General features: G+C 36.0%; 1 protein-coding gene across 2 annotated transcripts in view; it reads right to left on the reverse strand.

The window, feature by feature from the left end:
* Positions 1-25,190, reverse strand: part of RASGRP1 (RAS guanyl releasing protein 1) — a 35,565-nt gene that overhangs the window by 4,225 nt on the left and 6,150 nt on the right. For both annotated transcript variants that reach the window (XR_010623316.1, XM_065754117.1), the window contains exons 3-15: positions 16,288-16,393; positions 15,655-15,717; positions 14,237-14,368; positions 13,137-13,290; positions 9,939-10,112; positions 8,804-8,920; positions 6,859-7,134; positions 4,764-4,844; positions 4,080-4,184; positions 2,704-2,813; positions 1,940-2,084; positions 978-1,014; positions 216-362 (exon numbers count right to left, since the gene is read on the reverse strand). Coding sequence is in view for 1 of the 2 variants with exons in the window: in XM_065754117.1 (XP_065610189.1) it covers positions 216-362; positions 978-1,014; positions 1,940-2,084; positions 2,704-2,813; positions 4,080-4,184; positions 4,764-4,844; positions 6,859-7,134; positions 8,804-8,920; positions 9,939-10,112; positions 13,137-13,290; positions 14,237-14,368; positions 15,655-15,717; positions 16,288-16,393 (1,647 nt within the window). In the remaining variant the exon portion in view is untranslated. The remainder of the gene's footprint in view (positions 1-215; positions 363-977; positions 1,015-1,939; positions 2,085-2,703; positions 2,814-4,079; positions 4,185-4,763; positions 4,845-6,858; positions 7,135-8,803; positions 8,921-9,938; positions 10,113-13,136; positions 13,291-14,236; positions 14,369-15,654; positions 15,718-16,287; positions 16,394-25,190) is intronic.

Genomic DNA, 25,190 nt, shown 5'->3' on the forward strand with positions numbered 1-25,190 from the left:
ATTTGTGCACCTTACACTGTTCAGTGTGAGGAGAAATCTCCCAGAAAGAGAGTCTTAATTTACCCAAGACTTGAAATAGAATGCCTAGTTATAGTTAGTAGGTTGATAAAACTCTGTAACTAACAAAACTCAAAACAGTGCAGTACGCCTTGTCTTGTAAACAAAAGAAACAACATAGAAGTTATCTAGATCTTTTTAATGTGATCTTTCCTCACCGTGGAATTGCTCTTTAACTGCTACTGTGCAGAGGCTTGCAGCAAGAGTAGATGTTGGGCTGCTGTCTGCAACAGAAGTTTTGTGTCTTCTCTTGCACTCTATCACAATCAGGTCCTTGCATTGCTTGTGACAATTCATTCCACAGTCTGTAAACAAATCAGAGTTTACACGATTCAGTTCTCTGTTGTAGTATTTAAGATCAACTCAGATCACGCTGAGTTTCCTGTCCATGAAGTGGGGAAATGTTTGTCATGTTTAGGTGCATTACTTGAAACAACATATGCTACTTAATAAATCAACTGTATCCCTTTGCTATATGCACCTCAAAGGCCTTTCTTTCTGTTTTGAAAATATCAAGTAGCAACGTTTGGTTGCAATTCTGACTGTAGAGTTGCACAGAAAGCAGATACCTGCATGAGGTGGAAAACCCTGCAAAAATACTTCAGTTATACAGGTGTCACAGAGAGCTGACGTTCTCATTCATCAGCATAGAGGGATCTGTTCCTCAGTTCTCTGGATTCAGTGAAGGTTTGCAAAGCCTTTTATGTCTTTTGGAGCATCTTTTTATCATCTTATTTTTAAATCAGCCTCCACCTCCTTGAGGAGTCAGATTGAACAGGTCAACAGCAATGAATCTTGGAATGATCAGGATTGCTATTATTTTGTTGTTGTTTTGTGTGGATTATTTTATTTTTTGTGACTTTTTTTTGTCATTCACCATTAATTATAGACTAAATTTAACGATATATAAAAATTCTTACCTTTGCATCTGTATCCTTGTTTAATTACTCCCCATAGCTGAAATTCAGGGAAATAGAAAGAGTATTTATTTCTACACGTCTGATACCTCCAGATACATAAATCCACTAAAAGCTCCACTCAATTCTGAAATCTGAGCACCAGCAAAGTACTTTGTTGATCTATCCTTTTAACGGTAAAATCAAAATATGAACCATCTACCTCTTCAGCATAAATATGCTGTTTGGCAAACAATATTTATATGAATGTTCTTTAATCACAAACAATATAGCTTGATCTTGTATCTAATGAATACCTCAGCAGATATGACAGCCCAAAGTAAAGCTGTGGAACTAGAATAGATGGGGAATTGCATGTCAGCACTCAGGTTTAATCACAGCTAAGCTGGGGAGCAGTAGGAGTCAGTTTTACTAAATCTTTCTATGCTAGACAGGAATCATGTCACAACTGTATTGGACACAAGTTCATAAAATGATGGAGTATCCTGAGCTCAGTGCTGCCCCTCTGCCTCACTGAGAGGAGCCGTAGGCCACCATGAGGGCTCCCCTCAGCTTCCTTGCTCTAGGCTGAATAAACCAAGGGGCCTCAGACACTCCACATTATCTGTTGCCCTCCAGGCACTTCCAGCTTCTTCACAGCCCTGCTTTGGATGCTGTCTAACAGTGCAAATTCTAACAGTTCAGTGGAGTGGAAGTGTCTGGATGGGGAAGTCTGGTCTAAGTGACATAGCCAAACACAAGAAAGGAGCCAGGTTTAAACAGATAATACTACCAGGAGGAGTATGTATGTGGGGTACATTACATAGCTACACGGGCAGTTTTCTTTGTTGTTTCACTGGTGTTTTATATAGGTTAATTTCTGTATATCACATAAGGTAATTATGTGATAAAAACAAGCATTTTTTCCCAGACAATGTTAACATAATTTACCTTCAATAAAAAAAGAACTAAAAGGGAGCACTTACAAATCCAGCGCAGTTGTCACAGAAAGTAGGTCTTAAGTAAGTGGTCTCCTGAAAGTTGTGAGAAAAGCCAAGTCCTAATTTGGAATAGATTGAGCTAGCCCTCATAAAGTAAGCAGTTATTTCATCCCTGCTAATCAGACCTTCCCTGAAAATAAACAGAAAATGTTGTTTGTGAAGCATCCATTCTCTTAAAAGCATAAGAATTAAACATACCTTTTCTTCACAACTTATAATGGCAATACCTTAATTGACCAACACCTACAGTGATATCAGCAATGTTGTCAACTGCTCTCAAAGTTTACAGAAGCTTTGCTGCACATTATAATTGCAATCTGCAAGGATAAATGAATAAACTGTATATGAGATGCAACTTCAAAACTCTTTCATAGAAAACCTCTACGTTACCAGTTTGTTTTTCCATGTTTTAAGGTCTTAAGAAGAATGTTCTTAATTTTGCCAAAATATGCATTCCAATTCTTTGGTTTTAAGGAACAGGTTCATTTTTGGAAAGTTATTCAGTGGTACATACTGAATGTCATTCGAAAATACTTTATTTTTCTTTTATCTTTGTTCTTCCTGCTATATCAACCTGGGTACCACTGCTGTAAGCTCATTCACAAAACATTTAACAGTTGTTTTTGTCAGTTATGTTTTCACTCCACTGGTGAAGAGGATGATTTTATGATCCTAGTGATAGAAGAGGAAACAAAACAAGGCCAAGTTGATAAGCAGAACTGGATGAAAAGAGATTTATGAGTACTCACGAGTCCTTAGCCATTACGCAAAATGAGAATGGAAAACTGGCTGCTATCTTTTCAAATTCCTCTTGAGAAATGTAACCATCCTGATCATGGTCATAATTTTTGAAGACAGACTGTATAAGATAATCATAGAATAGTTTATAACAAGAATAGAAGCTACTAATTTGCCACTTCAGAAACTGTCCACAATATTTAGAGGATTCCTCTCCCACCTTCCCTCAATATCTACTAAATGGTAGAATATTTTTATAACCACTTTTTTTTTTTTTTTTTTTTTTTTTGAATCTAAAGAAACATGATTTCTTGATTTTTAGGAAAATGCAGAGATGTGAACACAGACGTGACTGAATGGTTCACTACAGAAGGCTAGCTCTTATTTAAATAGTTTGTTCCAAAAGTAATGCCTCCTGTGTACTTCCATGGAAACTACAACAGCTAGATAGAGCACATTAACACTATTTGATAGAACAAGTTGTCAGCTACAAAACACTATTTTTAAACTTGCTCACTACCATTAACTATGCATTTTCACCAGGAACAAAAACCTGCATGCCACGCTCGCAAAAATCTGCACCAGCAGAGCTGACCCACTGTTTCACAGGTGCTATGACAGTGTCAGTGCTGAAACACTCCATCCAACACCTCACTGTGCTCACATCCCGTTTGGTCTGCATAAACGTTCAGCAAGCATCAATGAATGTCAGTGGGTGAAATTTTTTTCTGCATGGGGGAAATCAGTGATAGACCTCTGCTTCATTTGCACTTCTATGTCAGATGCCATTTTGTTAGACTTCCCCACTTGTGGAATGACATTACCCAAAGCATGGAGCAGATATATGTAGGACAAATTTAGAAATACACTCCAAAACAGTATGTATTTATCAAGGAATAGCAAGCAATAACAAGCAAGTTTAGAAATGTTTAGAAGAGAACACAGGAACGTAAAGAAAATCTTCATCTTTCTCCATCTTTCTGTTTTGAAATCAGTCACCAATAAAACTGATGACCCAAATGAGAAAAATATCTGCCAGTAACAAAAGCTGTTGAGAGGTCTGCTTTCAGATTCTGCCAATAACATGATGTTGAACACCCTGCTAGAAAGGGAATCCCTGGCTGCTTGAAAGAATGACACTTGAAGCATACAAATCAACTTTCACATTCCTGGCTGGCTTCTTAGTCATTTAAGGAATTTCCTGCTGTGCCTCACTGCTAATGCTATTTAAAGGTTGCAGAAATATCCATTTGTGTGGATGGAAGTGCTAACAAACTCAGCAGAGTTTTGAATGTAGCCAATATCTTGTTTCTTTCTTTGTGTCTTTTTGTATCTAGTAGTTAAGACTGCAGCTGAGATGTAAGGTAAATGATCCAACCATACTTACATCCACCATCCTCTGAACATGTTTGCTGACGGTTTTCGGATCAGGTTTTGGGGCTACTCCTGAGGCCCAGTCTGCAACTACTGGTGGTCTGGAAGGTGTCAAAGGCTAAAATAAATCAAACGGAACTTTATTAGTATCACACTAAAATATTTTTGGTGGTATTCTTCTTTCAATTGTGACAAGACTGTGAAAAATACGGGACTGCAGAAATGGCATGTCTGACACAACGTCATAGCTTTGGTGATTCTGTCACACTTCAGATGAAGCACTTCCCTGAACTGTCCATAACAGTGGCCTTTTCTGACATTGTCACAATTCACTGACTGCCCTATAAACTCATGATATTTTCCAAAACAGGAACAAAACCAGCAATATACCACTCATGAGTCCGATCATTTGAATTGCATGAGAGTTCTTAACTTAAAAGAACCAGTATCGATTGTCAGGATGGAGCCTGATATCTCTCTATACAAGTAACTACATTTGTGTTTCTGTTAGGAAACCTGATATGGCATCGAGTCTCACATACGCTCTCCTTTATGTTTCTTCATCAACCAAACTGTTTAAATTTTCATGGATTTTGCTCAGTTTTATGTTTTGCACAAAATAAAATAAGATGAATGGAAGGGATAAAATTGCATTATTCATAAAATTATTTTGTTAAGAATCTGGAAAAGTCCTTACAGCAGCTCGGTGACTCCTTGGCTCTCGTGCATATGAAAGCTCATAAATTTCATCTTCTGTGTAGTACAGATCAAGGGACAGCTGAAAATAAATGGAAAGTTAGCTTAATCCCAGAGCAGTTACTACTAATTGATTTATTTGTTTGTGACATGCATTAGTATTTTTTGGCAGACTAGTGCTTCATCTGAACTTTGCACCTAGAAAAAAATAGACAAGCTGCACAGGTGTTGACAGTGATTTGAAATGGATGCATTTCTAAGTTCTGGTCTGTTGCTGCTGTTATCTGGAAATCTGTAACGTTAACACTGCAAGTGACTGTAGGCATAACTATCAGTGTGTTAGTAAGTAACATGAAAAAACCTGTTATACCTGTGCTATATAGTCTATCATGCAACTTAAGCACCACTGCAATGAAATTCAACATCAACTTTAATTCTCAGGAAACTCAAACATGTCAGGTTGAATCAAGAAGTGTATGATGAAGATAAAAGATGGACCATGTATACATTTAGTTAGAATTTAACTATGAGCTCAGTTATGCAGAGTGAGAAACGTTACACGTGGATAAGTAAAGGAATTTGGAAAAGTAACCAAATTTATATCTTCGTTTATGGATGTATCCTGTTAAGTAGTATAGAAAATAGTGTATTGACTGGAAACAATTTCAAGCTAAGATTAAAGACTAGTAACATGACACTTGGTGAATATTTCTTTGAAAATACTCACATTAGAAATGTGACCAATAGAAAAGCTACAGGCAAATGCATTATGAGCCTTGCTCTGTGGCAAAATTGAAGGAAGTATAACATTGAAGTACTATCTCAATAATAAATTTATTTCTGAGTTATCCTAGTGTGTCAGTCAAGATGGTGGCAGTCAAATAAAATAAGAAATAAAAATATACTGTTTAATCCAGATAAAACATCAAACCACAGCGAAATACCATTACTCAAATTTTAGATGTGCAAATTTCTTGTGAATAACAGAAAGAATTACTGGTAGTAATTTCAGATTCTTGTGGAAATCTTAATGTTGTTTCTGACACTCAAAAATTAATCCATTGTCAAGATACTTCTCTGAAATGTTGACTAATGTGTTCAAGTGCCTCTTGAAACTGATTTGCCTGTTGATAGTAATGCAAGGGAGAAAGATTGGTGGGGAAAAACAAGAAGCAAACAGGAAAATTATGTGCCTGGGAATATTAGTTGATGAGAAACTCCTGCTTTGAAAGGAAGCAATTATTTTATGTCCTGTAATGCATACTTTCATGAAATTGTGTTCACGATTGCTCCCTAAAACAACAAATAATCTCAAGCACATGAGGAGTGTATCTACCAGATTTTGCTGAAACAGGGCATGTAACCATAAAGCAAAGGCATGCTATATGGCTTTTCCAATCTGAGATGCTTGATAGGGCCAAACAAAACTTAGAAACAAGAAAGGTAGATTTTCTATTTTAATCAAGAGATAGTTCTTAAATTTACCAGAAGCTACAACTATTTTTGTGACATATGTGCTAGGTAATATTAGTTCTATTCCTAAGATAGCCCTGACTAAAGATGACTAGAAGCGTAATAAAACAACTGTACTTGTCTGATCTTTTTGTCTGACAGGTTTACTAGTACCAGAAGAAATCTGGCTGGAAATGTGATGTTTAACCCTACACTTCTAGAGGAACATGTTCCATACAGAAGTTCATGTTTGACACAAGACAGCCTTAGATGCCATCTTCTGCTTTCATAATGTAGCAAAGGAAGATTTCTACCTTTCTCCCTACTCAGGCTCACTCAGCAGAGAATTCAGTGTTTCATTAGGGAAAGTACAGAGAGAATGTATGCTACTGTCACGAAACAGACAGTTCTCTTCTTTTAAAGAAATAATTGGAAGCAATTGGTATTTCTACCCTTGCTGTTTGGTAAATCAGCATCACTAACTTTTTCTCCTCTTCTGCTACTGTAGACTTCCTTAAGGAAAAAAAAATAGAATCTTATAACATTAGGTGTTTGTAATTAATATAATTCTCTATTTAGTTCAGTGAGAGGTAATTGAAAATAATTTTAAAAATTGAAGTATTTCTCTCTTCCAGTAGACTTACTGTAAGCAAATGAACAAGGTCCATATTAGCCTCCAGGGGAAGTGGCATTTCCTGGAGTTGTATCAGTTCATTTATATGGTTATAGAGAGAGTACATTTTGCATATGTTAATTTTTTTGTCCTCTAAGTAGTCTGGCATGGCCTCATGAAGTGATATCAGATCTTTCAGGTGGACCCCAAGGATTGGGATCTTAAAGTTAGTGCACTCATTATAAGCACGTCGATAACAGTCATAGTTTCTGTAAGATGAAAGTAGTTCTGTCATTTCATTAAACACCTAGGAAAAAAAATAAGCAAAACACAGTCAAATATAAAAAGAAAACAGTCAAATCTCTTTCTGTTCACAGTCACAGTAATATCCCATGTTATTCTTAAGCAGTTTATTCACAACAGCTCCCAAAATGGATTTTAAAATGTAAATCTTTAGACTCCTAACATGAAATCTAGTTATTCACCTCACTTCAATTAATAATATGTGTTATCTGTCTATAATGCCAGTTTTCCACATTCCCTATTTAGTCAATGAAAAAAAATACAACTCTCTCAAATCAAGGGGATGTGTCTACAGGTGTCATGTATCTGATCCTCCCAGAAGCAAGCATCTTCATCTTAAAATGTGGAATTTAATTCTCTCTCTTCCAAGTCACCAGTTGGAATTGCAACCTGAAAGCCCTGGCAAAGAAACTCTACACTTTGCCATGGCCAGAATTCCTATAGTTCAGATTGGCATGTCTGTGCTTTTAAGAAATTATTCCTCAGTAAATAAGAAAGAAACATACACCGTAACTTGTAAAAGCAAAATAAGTTTAAAGTCTAGCAATGTAAATATCTTCCTTAATTAAAGCTATGGAGGCATAAAATTGCATTTTAATATTATAAAGTTAAAAGGTCAATGTTTTTTTTGAGTTTCTGGGTTTTTTTGTTTGGTTGGTTTCTTTTTTGTTTTTCTTTGTTCCTGTCTGTCCACTCATTTTTTAACCTTCATGAATCAGTCCTTTTAGTTAAATTTTTAAGTAAACTTTGAAAAGTAAAGCCACTGCTTACTAGCCTTTATTTTCCTAGTTTTTATTAATGCTTGTATAAAAAGATGCAAAACATTTTTCAAATGGTGAGTACATGTTTACTCCTCATGGTATGGAGCTTTTGTATAAACAACAGCAACAAAAAACATGCTTTTAAAATAAGCCTGCTAAACTGGATCAATGGATCTTGAGAGCTGCAACTGTTATCAGTGGAAGGTGATATTTCAGCTCTGTATTACAGACATGCAGTGTTCATGAAACCTGTTTAAATACACTGTGATCAAAGCAGGTTCTTTAGATGCCCACATGAAATCCTTCAGGCAGAAGTAAGATAAAGTGTATTAAGGAGCAAATAATTTAGACTATTTAATTGCTTTAAAAAAAGAAACCTTTTCTTATTAGTTTTAGTAACTAGAATCTCAGTAAAATTACCACCACATGTGTGTCTTATGGCTAAATCTGTTCATACCTGACTTGATAAAGTCTATTATGGGGAAAGATCAGATAAACAAAACTGGTCTTTGCAGTATTAAAGTGTAGAGGCCTGTGCTTTCATTTTATAGTCTCAAGATAGTCACTGTTGCTATGGACACTAAAAGTTTTTTTCTTAAATGTTCTAACTGTTTGCTTTTGCATTTGAATGCTATTCTGTACTATTGCTTGTAAAAGAAAACAAGTATTCTCATATCCAAATATTAAACAGAAACCTTGAGGAAGCTCTACAAATCTATAAAGGAGAGGTTGAAATTGTAGGAGTAACTGATGTTTGTAAAGATGAAGTGACAAAAAAGATCCAGGAATGGAAGAAGTCTTCCTTTTTTTCCTTCCACTCTCATGTCTGACAAAGTAAGCTTGTTTATTTTTGTGTGTGGTGACAAAAGAAAAGTTTAAAATTACCTGATTTGTAAAAGTTACAATACCAACCTTAATTACATCATGAGGAACACATGAGCTTGTTTCCTTGAGTCTGGAAATGGAACTGTGACAGAGACCTCCTATCACTGCCATTAATGTATTGAAATTCTGCAACTGGTGAAGCTTCTGTGTTGACATACAAACAAGCAGTATTTATTATTGAAAGCTTTAAGATACATACATCCAAATTCTACTTTTCCTCTATTATTCAGGACCGAGGTCTTTCAAATTTTGTGCCAAAATCCATCTGACTTCATTCACTTTGGTATTGAAATCAGTGCATGTAACATTTACTTGTTCTACTGTTATTAAATGACAACAATTCTGCATATACAGTATGTCTTCAGAGACTCCTCGGTATTTCTCCCTCTTCACACAGTCTGCAACAGTACTGTCTATTTTCTTGTTTATGGCTGCAGATGGATTAGTATGCAAAAGATATCAACAGAAAAATAGCTTTGCTTCTATCACATTAAGCACAAGTCAAAGTAGTTCTACTTATGGTCAGTCATCACAGCTGTTCATACATTGGAATGATAGGTATTTTCAGGTTGGCATTTCATAAGCTGATTTTAAAAAATACATAAATCTCATTTTTCAGTGGAAATATATTCTTCAGAGCGGGTATGAGAAAGCCATTGTGCACTGAAAATACTGTGTTTATGGGAACCAGTAGATCACAGCCAGAAAACAGGGACTGAGCACCTGGTGAGGGAGGATGGCCAGCCCTGGGAGCACAGGTGCAAGAAATTCACTTGTGTGAGAAGAAGTGGTGGACCCTCCCTGACTTCATTTAAGGGCTGGCAGCCAGAAGGAAAGCATTTCTACTTGGAGGTTATCTTCTTTGGGAGTTTCTAGTGAGCCCTCATCATGGAAGGAGGTAAGCTATTTATTATTACTAGACTGTGACCTCTAATTTTCTTTGGTGCTGTGAAGCTGGCTAGATGCAACTATATCTGCTGCTGCCTGTCCTTACAATGTAAGATCTGAATGCCTTGTATAAGATCACAGCACTGCACAAATGCGTGTGCTATACGTATGGAATGAAAGATTGCTGCTAACTCCCTGTTCTCAGTTGTCTTTCTTGATGTGGGAAAAGAAACTAAGGGACTGTTTAAGTATTGTGTGTCAAAACTTAACTGACCTGTGCAACATGAATGAACTTGATAAATACTTCAGCTCGAAGTTGTGGTGTTGGTCTACTGAGAACCATTAGCTGTACCCATTGAGAGATCCCATTGCAAAGAGCAATTGATCTTTCCATTGTTGGATTCTCTTTCACGCAGCTATTCACAATGTAGCTTTGATAATCTGAGAACTCAAAAAAAAAAAAAAAAGTTAATCTATCTCATGGTCTGTATGCAAATACAAATAAAATACTGAAGAACAAAGATAACTATTGCACCTTACATGTTTGTAAGCCTGAAATCTCTCCTTTATCAAAGCTTTGTTCTTTTCAAAGCAGAAAGTTCATAGTAATTAAATTTATGAAAAAGAAACGTTTCTCCATAATTTGTATTGCATCATTTACATCATGCATATCTCACGAGCCTTGGCCCCTATAACACTAGGCTGAGCAAACTGGTTTTTTTTTCTATGTCACTAGCTCCACAGATCCACTGAATCTAGCTCTCCATGAGGAAGACTAAACATATTTTTAAGCATAATCTGGTAATTCAGTGATATCTGAAGTTATAGATATATAAATTAAAAATATAGCACTTCTGGATTAAACTATTCTAGTGAAACAAAACAAGTTCTATCAGATTTACATGAAATTGACATTAGATTCATTAAGAGATATTCAATGTTTTGATGCATCTCATGGAATTCTCTTATTTAACCAGAGTGACTAAGAATCATTTAGGGAACGTCTGTGTGTGACAAACTACCGATATTTATTTTTGAAGCCATTCTTCCCATTAAGATCAAAGAAGTAATGTTTGTTTTGTTTTTAATTGATGCAGTGTCTTGATTTATCTATGAGCAATTATTCACCAAAAAAAAAAAAGTGAATAACCAGGAAATATGGTTGGAGTTTTGTATATATTTCACTATGGACAATAACATTGACATCTTAACAAAACTTTGATAGTTATAGTAGATACATGTTATATTTGTTCACCTTAAAGATACTGAGTGGCATTGATACTTAAGGAAATAATCACTAGTGGTAAAACTGCTATTTGGTTCTTGCTTGCTATTCCTCTGCTCATCTACTAAGTACTAGAAACACCTTAAGAAGTCAGATGACAGCAGATACCTGGATTAATCCTCTTACTAAATTGAAAATCTTATAATTCATAAGAGCAGTAAGGAAATAATTGGTAGAGCTGTCTCTAAGATTTCACAGTGCTTACAGTTATTGTTTGAATTCTGAACTACAGCCAGATTTGGCTGGATGTTGAAATTTAAGCAACTACACTGTATGATAATTATTCAGTATCTGACTACATAATTATCAACCTCATAGCCATTTCAGTACAACTATAGTTTGACTAGATTTTGTTCTCAGTAACTCTCTCTCATTTGGAAAATGATCTTTTTTTTTCCTAGTGATGAACAAATTCACATATAGTACTTAAATTTTTGCACTGTTTCCTTGAAATTTTATTAGAGTGCTTAGATGTAACCGGGTTATTAGCAGCTGATACAGTGAAGAAGTCCAGTTACTTAAATAATGCAAGAGTGATATTGCAATGGCTAATTAAAAATCCTCAATTGTAAAGCAGAATCTGAATGAACAGCTTAGGCTCCCTGCATGTTACAGCTTTATGTTAAAATGCTTTGCACATATGCTTGTACTTGCAGCCGTTACTTTGTGAATAGCACCCTGCACTTCTTTTGCTGGAAGAGACATGGTATTTCATGGAAGATTTTGCTATGGGCTGTATATATTTAGAGGATCAGCTATCCCTTTCTGACTTTCAAATAACTGAGCCTGTGAGTAGTTATTCCAATGACTGACAACAAGCCATTTGTAGTCTCCCTCCTGGTATATGCTGCCAAGCTAGATTCAGAAAGGATTCTATGGCTTCACATATCATGAATTATTGTTAACTCTTTGTACAGTATAACTCTTTATTAATGCACACTGTCTTCTGATCTGAGGTTTAAGAAAATTCTATTTATACTAAAATGTATGCTGGCGTTTAATAGTTGGAATGCTAAGACAAATATCAAACTGATTGCAGTCATACCTGTTATACTCATTAGTAATTGTTTGCATAATGTTTTGAAGGTGATGGGAGTTGCATGAGCTTTCAATGTTAGCATTATCTACAGGCAGCAGTTTATGTCAACCATGCAAAGTCAAACATCTTTTCTCTGAAAGAGTGGTCAGGCACTGGAATGGCCTGCCTAGGGAGGTGGTTGAGGCACCAACTCTGTTCAGAAAGCATTTAGATGAGGAGCTAAGGGATTTAAGTGGTTTAGTGGGTAGGGATGGTGATAGGAGGATGGTTGGACTAGATGATCTTGTAGGTCCTTTCCAACCTAATGAACCTATGCAGAAAAATGCTTAGCCATTGCGTGAGAATACTGCGTTGATGTTTCCTACTGCCACAGAAAGCTGGCTTTCTAGGAGCTTTCCAGGCTTCCTTTACCCTACTTGAGCCTGCTTGCTGATCTAAGGGTTTTTTTTGTTTTACCCAATTACACCACTTTTTATAGTAAAAACAGATTATTCCATAGTCCAAATTGTTTATTCCACTTCCCCAAAGGCCCCTTCCCTCGCTCTGTTGTGTAGTTACCTAATATGTTCTATAATTGCACCCTCTCTGAGCTTCCTGTAACAAAAGTGAAGGTAGTCAGAATGAGTATCACTGGCCAGTTTCAGTCTAGTAAAACAAAAAAAAAAAGCATGAACAAAGACATGACATGTATCAGTTAATACACATAATTGTTAGCAAAAACAAACGAACAACAACAAAAAAAAAACCAATTAGCTCATGCCATTACCTCTCTCAGCAATTGCTGGATATGGTGGTTTGGGTATAGCACAGACCAAGGAACATTCTCAACACAGAGCATGCATCAGTGTCTTCTGTACAACAGAAACTACAGAACTAGAGTCATACAGAAATAAGCTGAGCTGTGCTTTTTCTGCTTGATCTCAGGGCCAAAGAAACAGGCCTTATCTATTTCATTCAGTTGTGTGGATACACAGACAAGTTTTTCCATCTGATTCTGTAGCTGCCCTTGACCTTGCCAGCTCTCCACTGCAATAATTTCATCAGTATGTCAAAGTGCTTGCACCTCAGAGTTAATCCTGTAACACTACTTCTCTCCCATCATTCCTATCTCCTTCACATTTTCATTTAAAATAAAATAAAACACTTACTGAAATTCTTCTGAAAGACTTAAATTCAAGATAGGTAAGATGGTCTGACAGCTCTTCTGGCTCAAGATGATCAAAAAGGAGTGAAACTTTCCGTTTCTTACTGCTGTTAGCTTTTACACGCTGTGTCAGCTTTCTAGACCAGTCCCTGGAATTTCTTTTAGAGAAATTTTGAGAGAATTATCTTAAAAGCTTCATCTTCAGAGGATAATTTATTATCTTCCTAATTTAAAACTTGCATAATATTTTCACGCTGTACTGCATTAAATTTATTATTTAGATGTTTTTTAAATGGCAAGTATCTTTCATATGTTACAGACTATATGACAAAACATAATTTGTTATTGTATTTAGGTGCTACATGAATATAAAGCTACATTGCTAAACAGCACAAGATCATATACTGTACTTCCAGAATTGCTTTCCCTAACTTTGGTCTACTGACCAATAAACATTCCCTTTAATAGTTCTTAAGAGTTCATTGACCTGGCTCAGCATATGAGCTTTCTCCCTACACAGATTTGATCCATCATATCTTTCATAAACAGATATGAAATGTATACAAAGTTCAGTTTTGCTTTTACTTGTATACGTCCAATCAAAGCATGAATTCAAAGCTAAACAGTTCCACAGTTATCACTCATATAAGGAAGGTTCTTTTCCCAAGACAGTACTGTACTTCACAGTGTAAATGAGTTCATGACTAAGAATTACATAAGATTCTGATGACATAGTAAACTGTATCTTTTAACATACAATTGGCATTAAAAATGCAAAAGTACTTCCTCTGTTCAATCAAAACGTACTCACTGACTGAGTCAATAAGGTTCCCTAGGTATAATAAAACTCAACTAGCATAGGGAATCAGCACAAAGTCTACAAAACAGTCCAGCATAACCTAGCCCATTCCTGAAAGGATTATACATAGACGATAAAATCTCTTAGAGAAGAGTTCATGCATTAATAAGTTACAACTTACGGTAGACTAAAATTAACCCACTGTGGTATCATTGTCCTATTATACTACAAAGATGTTATATTTGAATAAAGGAAATCTGGAGCAAAACTTTGTTTTCCAACTATATTGAAACTTCAGCACTCACATTTGAGTTGTATCGATTAGACGACAGTGAAACTCTTCCCCATTAGCTTTAACCAGTTCTTGAAATGCCTCCATAGTTGTTGATAGCTTAGAGTCCATTTTGAACATAACCCAGAACTCTGTAATCCAATACCTATTATACAATGGAAAAATAAGTACGTATTTTGCTTTTCCACAAGTAAGGCTGAAACTCAGATAATTGCTTATGATTTTATTTCTTCCTGACAAGCTTCAGGGGAAAAACCTTGCTTTTAAATGTTCTTGTTAGGGTACTTCTTTTTTTATACTGTATTAAAAAAAAATAAATAAGTACTTAGCCTAATTCTGTGTAGTACTATAGCACTTGCATTAAATTCAATATTAAAATATATAGATTTACACAAAATTTAGATATGTATGCTGATTATTTTCATGAGCTTGTATATAATTTTCATATTCCTTTAAAACCTGAAGTTATTCTGCCTGAAAATGCACTATGCTAGTCAGAATTTTAACTATTAAATGAAAAATAAGATACTATTTAAATACTTGCTTACTAGTGATTCAGTCTCACGTGCATAAAATATTTTGAGGACTATATTTTTCTGTTAGGCATTCAAATTAATTCTGTCGTATTTCATATTTCAGTTCCCACATGTAACCTGTCACCCAGTGTGATATGTTGACTCTAGGCTAGATACTAAATGCTGACCTAGCTGCTTACTCACTCCTTTCCTCCTGAAGTGGGACTGGGGAGAAAAAAAAAACTAAAAACAAAAACCTTGTGAGCCAAGATAAAGATTTAATCTCTAAATGAAAGAGAGAAAAGAACAAAACCCCAAAGCAATCGAACAGAAAACCCACCACCAAATAGGAGATGCAAAGGCAATCACTCAGTACTTCCTTACAAGCAGATTGAAGCCCAGTCATTATTCAAGCAACAGCTACCCCCACTTTTATTGCTAAGCATATTTCTACTCTTTTGTTTTCTCTAAATTAGGATTTCAAACTTTGTGTTCAATAAAAATGATCAGTGATCACTGCAAGTGACTAAGGACAGTTACTTGGGAAAATTACACAAAATTTGTTTAATATTCAAGTGGGATATTGCAGCTACTTTAATATTATATAAGCCTATTTAAAAAAAAAATAGATGTAATGCTACTGATTTCTGAGCACTGTCAGTTCTTACTGGTGTTTAAGGAAAAGATTCATATAGAATCAGTTCAGAAGTGTGACCCAATAATTCATACATTGACCTCAGTGGATCTGTGTGAGACAGCTTGAGTCACGTTTTGTAACGCTGCTACAGTGAACTTTGAAAAGCTGAAGGAATGCAACTTTCTCTTTTTGGTGTAATCTTAAGGTGTGTAAAAGCATCCTTCTGTATGATACAGGGACAGCTGCTGTCTAACGGCTACCAAGCAAGAGTATTCTTACCTCACAAAATAGCATATTTTTACACACAGCACAGAAGATTTCTTCTCTAAAGCACTAAGATAGGTAGAAAATGTTAAGGAAAACCACATTTATATGAGTCCAGGCAGTTCACCTCATAATAGCATCAAATCAGGAGGAAAAAAATGATTTAAATAGATTATAATTGAGTGCATGAGAAATAGTACTTGTTGAGAATTGTCATCTTCAGCTGGTAACATTAGAATATTATTAAAACTATGCTTTTGTGCTTTGCTCTTGTACTTCTAATGAGGATAGAAAAACAGTAGTCCGTAACAGGCCCAGGTTTTCAGTGTCTAATTGAGGTACATATATTAATCTAACACCTGTTAGATATTCCCTCCTCAGACAATTGAGGATGATTTAACATAATTAAAAATTTGAACTGGAATTTCATCTCAATCTATGTGCATCGTAAGCTAAACCAGACACATCCCCTGAAACAAATAAAATCCATGCTGTGCACACACACAAAAAATGTAAAGATCAGGTCTATTGCTTCATTAGCAGAAAATTAATACATCTCTATATTAAATATCCTCTACTTACCTATATTACAGTTGTCAAGTATATCTAAATTTTACCTTAGGGGCAGGTGAATATTGCAAAGGATATAGATCACTGAGTTTCTGAAGCATATCTGCAGAGGAAATGATGAACTGATGCATAGTCAGAATCATCTTCAGCAGCTGGTTGTTCTGGTAAGAATTTCCTTCCAAATCTGTGAGGGGGGAAAAAAAAAAGAGTATTTGTAATAGAATATCATATAACTTCATAAACATGCAAGAGGCCTTTTCAGAATCCTAATTCTAAGCAGGCCTGTTCGTCTATGCTATTTGGAGGATGGTAGTTACTAACTTAGCAGGTCTCTTTTATTTTTGATGAATAGTGAACTGTTTTTGAGACAAAGCCATCAAAATATTCAGGTAACTATACATAATGATCAGATTGATGTAACGTATGAATTAAATCAATGAATTGAGTTGCAAAGGAATTAGGATACTGATCCATATCAGTCAGTGGCATGATTGAACTCCTTGGAATGGAGATATTCTTAAGTGACTATAAAGTTATTTTTGTACAGCAGACGTATATCCCTAAAGTAAATACACATATAGAAATGCATGGAGTGGGGTATAGTGAATGCAGTTTCAGGAGTTAACCAATGAATGTTCTCAGTGGTGGCCCTAAACATCCTAATGCATTTCTCTGAACTTCATGTTACAAGGATTTCACTTGAACGAGGCTTATAGAGTATTAACTCTCCTGTGGGCTTTGTGGATGCTTTTTCCCATACGTGGAAAAGATCAAGGACATCAAATGTATCAATGTTTTACGAAGTTTCCATTTCTCTTACACGCTTTAACTACTGGTGTGTTAATATTAACAAATGCTGGTTTTGCACAGACTGCCCTGAGACAAAATATGTAATTCTATTTACAGTTACCTGTCCTTTCAAAATTTACCTTTTTGCACTACTTTTAAATATTTTTGTCCTCTAAGACAAATGTAGTTACCAATTGAAACAAGAACAGCATGTAGAAGCAATACATGATAACACAAAAAGGAAGAGGCAGATGAAACAGATCTGCAGCATATGAAGTAGCATCTGCTACTAGAGAGGAAGAAAAAATGTTTTTAGACTGCGTGACACAGCAAAAAGGAATATTAAACTTAGCCCAGGCACAAAACAATGTAATCTAGGCACTAAGCAAAAATTTCCATGTCCTCATACAGACAGGTACCACATGTGAAGAGGACTCCAAAGCCAAGGCCTTTCCTGTCAAACAGTACATTAGATCTGTGGTAGAAATAATAAAGCCCAATTTCCTCTTGATCTATCTCCTACTACTCACTCCACAATACTCTCCTCTGGAAGCAAGCATTCTCTTGTCTTTATCAATGCTATAATGTCTCATCAATGCTATAATGTCTCACCCATGCTTACAGTGGGTAACACAGAGTATGCTGTGCCAGAATCCAGGCTGATTGGCCACAGTGTGAAATCTATCAGCCGAGTGCTAGGTTTGCACGGCTGCCCTGCATCAATCTGGATGTCTCCCTTCTACATATTCAGTTATCTAGAGAGCTCTATATTTCCATCATCAAGCAGACTTCATGTAGCGTGTATGTAGTTTGGTAGGAAGGTGATTTAGAATGACCTAAGCCTGTAGTTTACAAGTTACTGTTTAATCTCTCAGTTTGAACCCTTAAGAGCAGAGGACATGTTTGGTATCTACCATGCATCTGATGAAGATATTCTAGAATAAGTTGTACAATGGTTTACAGGAAAATCAATGTGGCAGTCCCTCAGGAACGACAAGTGGAAAATTCCTGATCAGTAGATTCTGGTACTAACCCACTCAGCAGCATTATGCCAAGAGCAGAAACTGTATACTAGGTCATCAGTGGTGAATGTGAGAGACCACTTTCTGAATGTACTTTCTGAATGTACTTTCTGTAATTACACCTACATCATAAGAGGCAATTCTGTTTATAGCCTCAGTCTAATAAACTGACAGGGAGAAAGCTGTGGAGAATTAAGAGAATTGCACTATTTGACTCCAATTTGGAATGGAAAACTTTGTATAAACAGTTACTATCAATGCAGAATTTAAGACTGAGCTTTCAAACTATAACAGCCAAACTGTCCTGTACCTGTGGCAATAATAAATCATAAAATTCCGGGAGACTAATCTCTGTAGTGTTCTTCTCTACTTTCAGTAGTGACAAGAGCAGTTGCAGATGTATACTCTTTAGCAGTCATTCCAGATTTGTTTTCACATATTAGCTGAGTTTCACAATCATACAGTGCATTCACTACTCAAGAAATACAAAGCAATCAGAGCAATCAGCTTAGTATGTGGTTCAAATAAGATGATATGAAGAGCATACAAGTTCTGTTATCAACCACAGACACATCCTTAAAAGTCTAAAATTTTGGTAGCAATGTCTAAGAACTACACTATGCACTATTTTCCTTTCAAGGAATCAGTAGTTAAATACTTAGCATTGATTATAATCATTTTGAACTGTATAAATACAGTTTCCCACAAAGTCCCCTATTCTCTACCCATTGTTCTTTGTAAGGTTAAGAAGGAAACAGGCTGTCATTTATACTGGAAAGCAGATGGATCTTGGCTCTTAGGCAGTGATGTAAGAAAATGCAGGCAGATTAAGAGAGCTGAGTAACTAGAATACTGACCAGCAATCTCAAAAAAAGAAAAAAGTAAACTAACAAAGTGTTAGCTTTGTAATACAGACGTTCAAGTAATAGATCAATATGAAATAAAAATTGACGTTGGTGAATAGGCATCTAGATCACACTTCAAAAAAGTTCTTCAGCTGCCTTGACTTTTATTAAAAGTTCTTCGTTTTATAGCAGAAACCAAAGTTTACACATTCCTTATTCGTGTACTTGCTTAATTTCACTTATTACTTATAGGGTCTTTCTGTTCTTAATGGAATATAAATAGCCCAGGCATTAGAACAGCTACTATGTATCAGGGCACTGAGGATGAAATAGTAAGTTTTGCCAGTGAATTGGGGAATTTGCAAAGGAAGGCTGGGACACCAGGAATCAATGTATATTAAATCCTTTAGAATTTAGCTTCTTATTCCAAGTGTCCTTAAGAAGGCTAACATTCTTTTAGGTCTAGCACATGGAGGTCTGTACCAATTTTTACGAAGTAGAATTGTAGAAGGGCTTGGGTTGGAAGGGACCCCAAGGATCACAAATTTCCAAACCCCCTGCCACGGGCAGGGCCATCAACCTCCAGATCTGGTACTAGACCAGGTTGCCCAGTGCTCCATCCAACCTGGTCCTGAGCTCCTCCAGGGATGGAGCATCTACAGCTTCTTTGGGCAGCCTGTTCCAGTACATCACTACTTGCTCTGTGAAGAACTTCCCCCTGGTATCCAATGTAAACTTTCTCTCCTTGAGCTTAAAACAATTCCCCGTTGTCCTATTGCTAGATGCAATTTAAAAGTTGGTTCCCATCCTGTTTACAGTCCCCTTTTAAATATTGGAATGCTGCAATGAGGTCTCCTTGCAACCTCCTCTTCTCCAGGCTGAACAAGCCCAATTCCCTCAGCTTGCATTCATGGGGGAGGTGCTCCAGCCCTCTGATCACCTTTGTGGCCCTCTTCTGGACCATCTCCAACAGCTCTATATCTTTCCTGTACTGGAGGCCCCAGATCTGGGTGCAGTACTCCAAATGGGGCCTCACAAGGGCAGAGTAGAGAGGGACAATCACCTTCCTGTCCCTGCTTGCTGCCCTTCTTCTGATGTAGCGGAACACCACATAGGCTCCAGTCCTTCATCCTACAGATTTTATTTAACCAAAAAAGTGGCTCTATTATATCCTTAACTTGAAAGCCAAAATGGTTATTTGCTCATGTTCTATTAAGTGTGTATATAGTTAAATCACCTGCTTTTCTGAAGTGTTCAATATAGATCATCTCCAGCTGACAAAGACAATAAATAACTTAATATCTTAAGTCTCTCCTCTGCACATGTTTCATGCTTCTACCATAGATACCACGTGGCATTGTGCTACCAAGTGAAGTTGTCTTTTTAATTATTCTTTTTTAATATTTTTTTCTGTATTGTAGAGATATGGAAAGAAAAACAGCATGTTCTACCTAGTATTAGTGACTAGATCAACACACGTAATTTTCTCATCCAACAGAAGTGAATTTATGCTTTAAAACATCCAGCTCTTACTACCTCGCAGCAGAGGTGCATGTTGTTACAATAGAGTATTTATTTTGCACATAATGAAACAGTACTAATTTTTTTGCTATCTATTCCTACCCACACCAGTGATGATCTGCACTAAGAAAAGCTTTGTGTTTGTGATGCACTAAAAAAATAAAATACACACTACAGACAAAAGTCTTAACAGTTCCCAGTACAGCTCAGTACAAAGTAGGAATCCTGTATGGGATTGTAGGAGCAGATGATTTTAAAAATGTTAAATGTTTGATAACTTTTGTGTGACCTTCCTGCCATGTCTATAAAAGAAATGCTTTTTAGGTGAGTACACCATTATTGAATAACGTTAGTAAAGAGAAAAATGTTGGGTCTGATTCTTCTATTTGTATTTCATAAAATATTAATTCAGTAAAAGTGCTAAAAATTGTCCTTCAGTGAGAACAGACTCAAGCTCAGTTTCAGTTTCAAAACTGTCACTGACCAGCAGGCAGCTTCTTTTCAGAGAACTAACCTGCTAACCATAACTGTATGTAAGGAAGTTACGAAAGTTTTAGTAAACTATCTTTTTGCAAACTGGGAAGGTAATTGTGGGGGTTTTCCTGACTCTTGGGAGTTTCTCTCTAAACACCTCTACAGCATTCTCTTGAATCTCCAAGGGGTTTGTTGGTTTTCTTGTTTGTTTTTTTTTTTAAAGTTTGAGACTCATTTTGATTTCCGTTTGTATATCTGTTTCTAACTACATATTCTGCTTAGCAAAAACTGGAGTGAACACTAAATAAAGTATCATGGGTGTGTTTCAGTTAGTCAGTTTACCTTAACAGAGTGCTGCAAAATACTGCATAAGCTTTAGATTTGTTTCACTACAGAAAAATATAACAGTCCACAAGTTACATTTTTTTTCCTTCTGTAAAATGCCCTTAAGATGCTTTACTAAAAGTTCCCTGAAGCAAAGAATAAGTAGGAGCCCAATATACTTTTTCGGTCTTTAACTATGTGCATGAGAATACGAAGAAACAGAGGAGTGAATATTTTATTATTTATACGGTAATGTAAGATCACTAGAAGTTACATTTACTGAAGTTCCATTTTATATGTGAGAATCAGAAGACGCATGAATAAGACCATTTTAACCTAGGTCTATCAGCCATTCTCGTGCAGGATCCAACTGGTGGCTCCCTGCAATGTGATTTATGTATAAATGAAATATCACTTGTTTCTAGAGTAGAAGAATCTAAGTTTCAAAAGCTGATAAGAAAGGCATTAAGAGCAAATTAAGAGCAAACTACCTATTTCTCACAGTTCCAATGGGCATCAAGCTTACTGTAAATGTACTCACTAGAAGATGTTCTATAGGTAGAATCATTATACGAATGTAATCATAAGGCAACAGGAAGAATGCCTGGGAGATCTTAACTGAGCTGAATTTTGCATGAAAGAAGCTCGTTTTTCCTTGATCTAAATAATAGGCATTTATTTTATAAGCATTTCTTTACCATTAGCTTCCAACTCTATCATCTGGTGTACAGTTTGAAATGCATAAGAAGTGAATCACAGAACACTGATATCACATGATCAGTGACTAAACTACTAAAAATATGAAAAAATTCTTGTACTATCTGAAGTCTTCCAGTCATTATCAAACCTAGCATCAAGAACAATGCAATGCAATCAGGCAATTGCCAAGCAATCTTAATAAGTGCAAAGCTGAAAGTCATTGGTTGCTATACTGGTGTTGCTCTATGGTATTCTATATTAGTATTCCACATAGCATTCTGCAGTGGTGGTGGTTTTTTTTCTTGTTGGTTTGCTTTGTTCATTTGTTGGGGTTTTTTTCTACTTGATATTTTTCTTTCAGAAACAATGTATATTAGTTACAATTGACCTTACAAAGATGATGCACAACTTAGGTAAAAGAATTATTTTAGATGCAGCAGTGTGCAGCTGGAATCTTCAAGTTTTCCTGGTTTTTTTTTCAATTCTACAAAGGATGGTTGTCCCCAGCATGCAGCAGTGCACTTGTAAACACTATCAGCCATATAAAAATAATTTATAGTACAAGAGAGAACTCTAAAATTAAAATAGAGCTCTTCTTTTTGATCATTTCTGCACTACTAACAGAACCCTAAGCAAGTCTAACAGATGCTGCAAGAAATTCTAAAAACGTGATATTTCTTTAAGTCTATTTCACACTCCCTACACAATAGGAAGAAAAAGAAAGTTCTTCTAACTACTCACTAACAATGCAGATATGACCAAGACACAAGCAAATCTACGCCTCCCTATGAGGGTAGGGAACACTGGGGGGTGGGGGGGATAAAAACCTCAAGGGAAAGAGATTACTCTCTCAGAAATGGCTTTTGGAGAGCTACCTCTTGCAGAAAGCTCTGGGTGGGTAATTCTTTGAAGTGAAAACAAGAGGATAAATGTTCTTGTCAAGGGGAAATCGGATGATTTTGAGAAATTAAAATGTTCTTTAAGAGAAACCAAGTGAAATGTGGGTGGAAAGTGTTCCATTAGCCTTGGAAATTCAAATCAAGCACGTATAACAAAGTAAAATGTTAACGCCCCCTCCATGCACTAATTTTCATTGTTCTAAAGTATAGTTAAAGTATTGATTTTGGCAAATGAGAACTTTTTAATCAGTCTTTTTCTACAAAGCCTACCAATTGTAATTTTAGTGTTCAAGTTTTTTAAAAGCTATGAATCATGACACTGGAGGAGCCACATGTAGTTTTTGAGCTATAGGCAACTCTTGAATAATTCAAGTGTAGTGCCTGGCAACACTGCTGTGCTAGCGTAAGCACTAGTGGATAAGACAAATGAGACATCTAGAATGGAACTAGAAAATTCTGAGCCCAGTATTGCTAGATGACCACTGAACTAAACTGCATGCTCAGCACTTATCATCCCACAACTGTAGTGTTTTTACAATGATATTCTAAGTGTATGATTGATCCTGGGGCAATCATCAGATCTGCGGAAGCACAAAGTCAGCAGCATCCAAAGAATCAAACTACAACAAACCAGCAGACGCTAGGTATCTTTCCTCTCAGAGACCTCAAGATGTTACAGATAGATTAGGCCCCAGTTTCTGGCCTTAATTTTCATTGCAGACTCATCCTCCTACCCCAGATCTTGCTATGATATTCCTGATTTACTGTTTCAAATTTCCCTTCCTTACATAAGTCATCGTGCCAGTTTCTGGTCTAACATAGATATACTTCTGGAATTAATGTTTATAGACTATGTGACAAGCTATCTTCTAACCCATTAGATGGGGATGTGTCTTTGTCATATCCTGAGAATGGAACAGCCCTTGTGTTGCCCATAGACCAAAAAATAAAAGCTTTGAAAAACAAAACAAAAAAACAAGGAACAAAGGAAAAAACAATACAGCTTCGCTACAAACTTTAATGTACCTAAACACCATGCAATGCTATCAAACATCTACGTACAGAAACTTAACATAGAAAGAAGCTCTTGACATCTGGCATTATAGTCTCTGCCAGAGACTATTTTCATATTTTGAAAGGTATGATGGTATGTCACTAAATGATCACAATATAGCTGGCACTAGCCACTGAATTCTTAATGTGATTTCTATACATATTTGAGCATGAAAGCTGCAGTGTGTGGGGATTCCTGAAGTCAGCCCCAATGCAAGTTTAATCTGAGTGGCTCTAATGGGTGCTCTCTTATCTTTGCTTTCTCCCAGCTCTTGCACTTCCACATTCTGACCTCAGTAATGGAGTAAAAAAGTGATAACGTGTTTAGAAAATTATCTTGTCTTTTCAAGCCTGTCCTATGACAAGTATCTATTGAACTATGTAATACTTCAAGTGAAGACACTTCTTTCCCAGACATAAAAATGCAATGCAAAAAGTATCTGACAAAACACAGCAAAATACTGAAAGATTTTGTGCTAAAGCATATACTAACCAAACTAAATAACAGAAAGTAAAATGCACAGGGAAGCCTAAAGAACAAGAGGCTGTTGCTTGCTTCTATTTCATACACACAATGAGGAGAAGAAAACTGAAATTCATGAAACATTCTTAGATACAACAAGAAAATAATTCATCCTACTAAGTTTTTGTACACTGATAAATAGAAGTTAATTGTCACCTTTTCAGCAATATAGATGTTTGAAGATATAATTTTCTGTCATGCCCCTGTGGTAAGTATTAGTAAGTGGGAGACTTCTTTATAAAGCAAGTAGTATACATTTTGTGCATTTTCTTTTATTATTTCATTACTTTGGACAGCCACAATGAACAGATTGAAATCAAATTAATTAATTAGAACTTAAAATATACACAAAGACATTTGAAAAGTTTCATTACTTCAGGGAAAAAATTCTACAGGCATCAGGTTAAAAAAAAAGAAATCATTTTCCTTTTAACACAATCACAATCAACTTTAACAGTTAGCTAAATAGCACTTAACATTCTACAGAACAGCAGCTACTCTTCTGTTCCCACAATGACATTAATTGATCATTAATGTAGTTTCCATTGCCAAGCAACACTAGATTTTCCTAACTATGTTGTAGCAAATCACATGCAAAGATCAACACCATTTTAATACAGAATAACAAACTGTGTATAAATTTTAATGACTCTTTGGAGAACCAGAGACTTAAACGTTCAGCCTAGGTTTCGTGTGCATGTTTGTGCCTCCTGCAAGTTTCTGGAGCATGAGACAAAAAGAAACAACTGCCCAGGCTAAACTATAGAAAAAATGTTAATGACAGAAGTTCTCTTCTGTGGGTGTTTGTATGTCTTAAAAGACATAAAAGGCA

This window comes from Cyrtonyx montezumae, unplaced genomic scaffold, assembly GCF_038088225.1.
Source record: "Cyrtonyx montezumae isolate F1298 unplaced genomic scaffold, pur_monq_1.0 scaffold_10, whole genome shotgun sequence".
Lineage (NCBI taxonomy): Eukaryota > Metazoa > Chordata > Aves > Galliformes > Odontophoridae > Cyrtonyx > Cyrtonyx montezumae.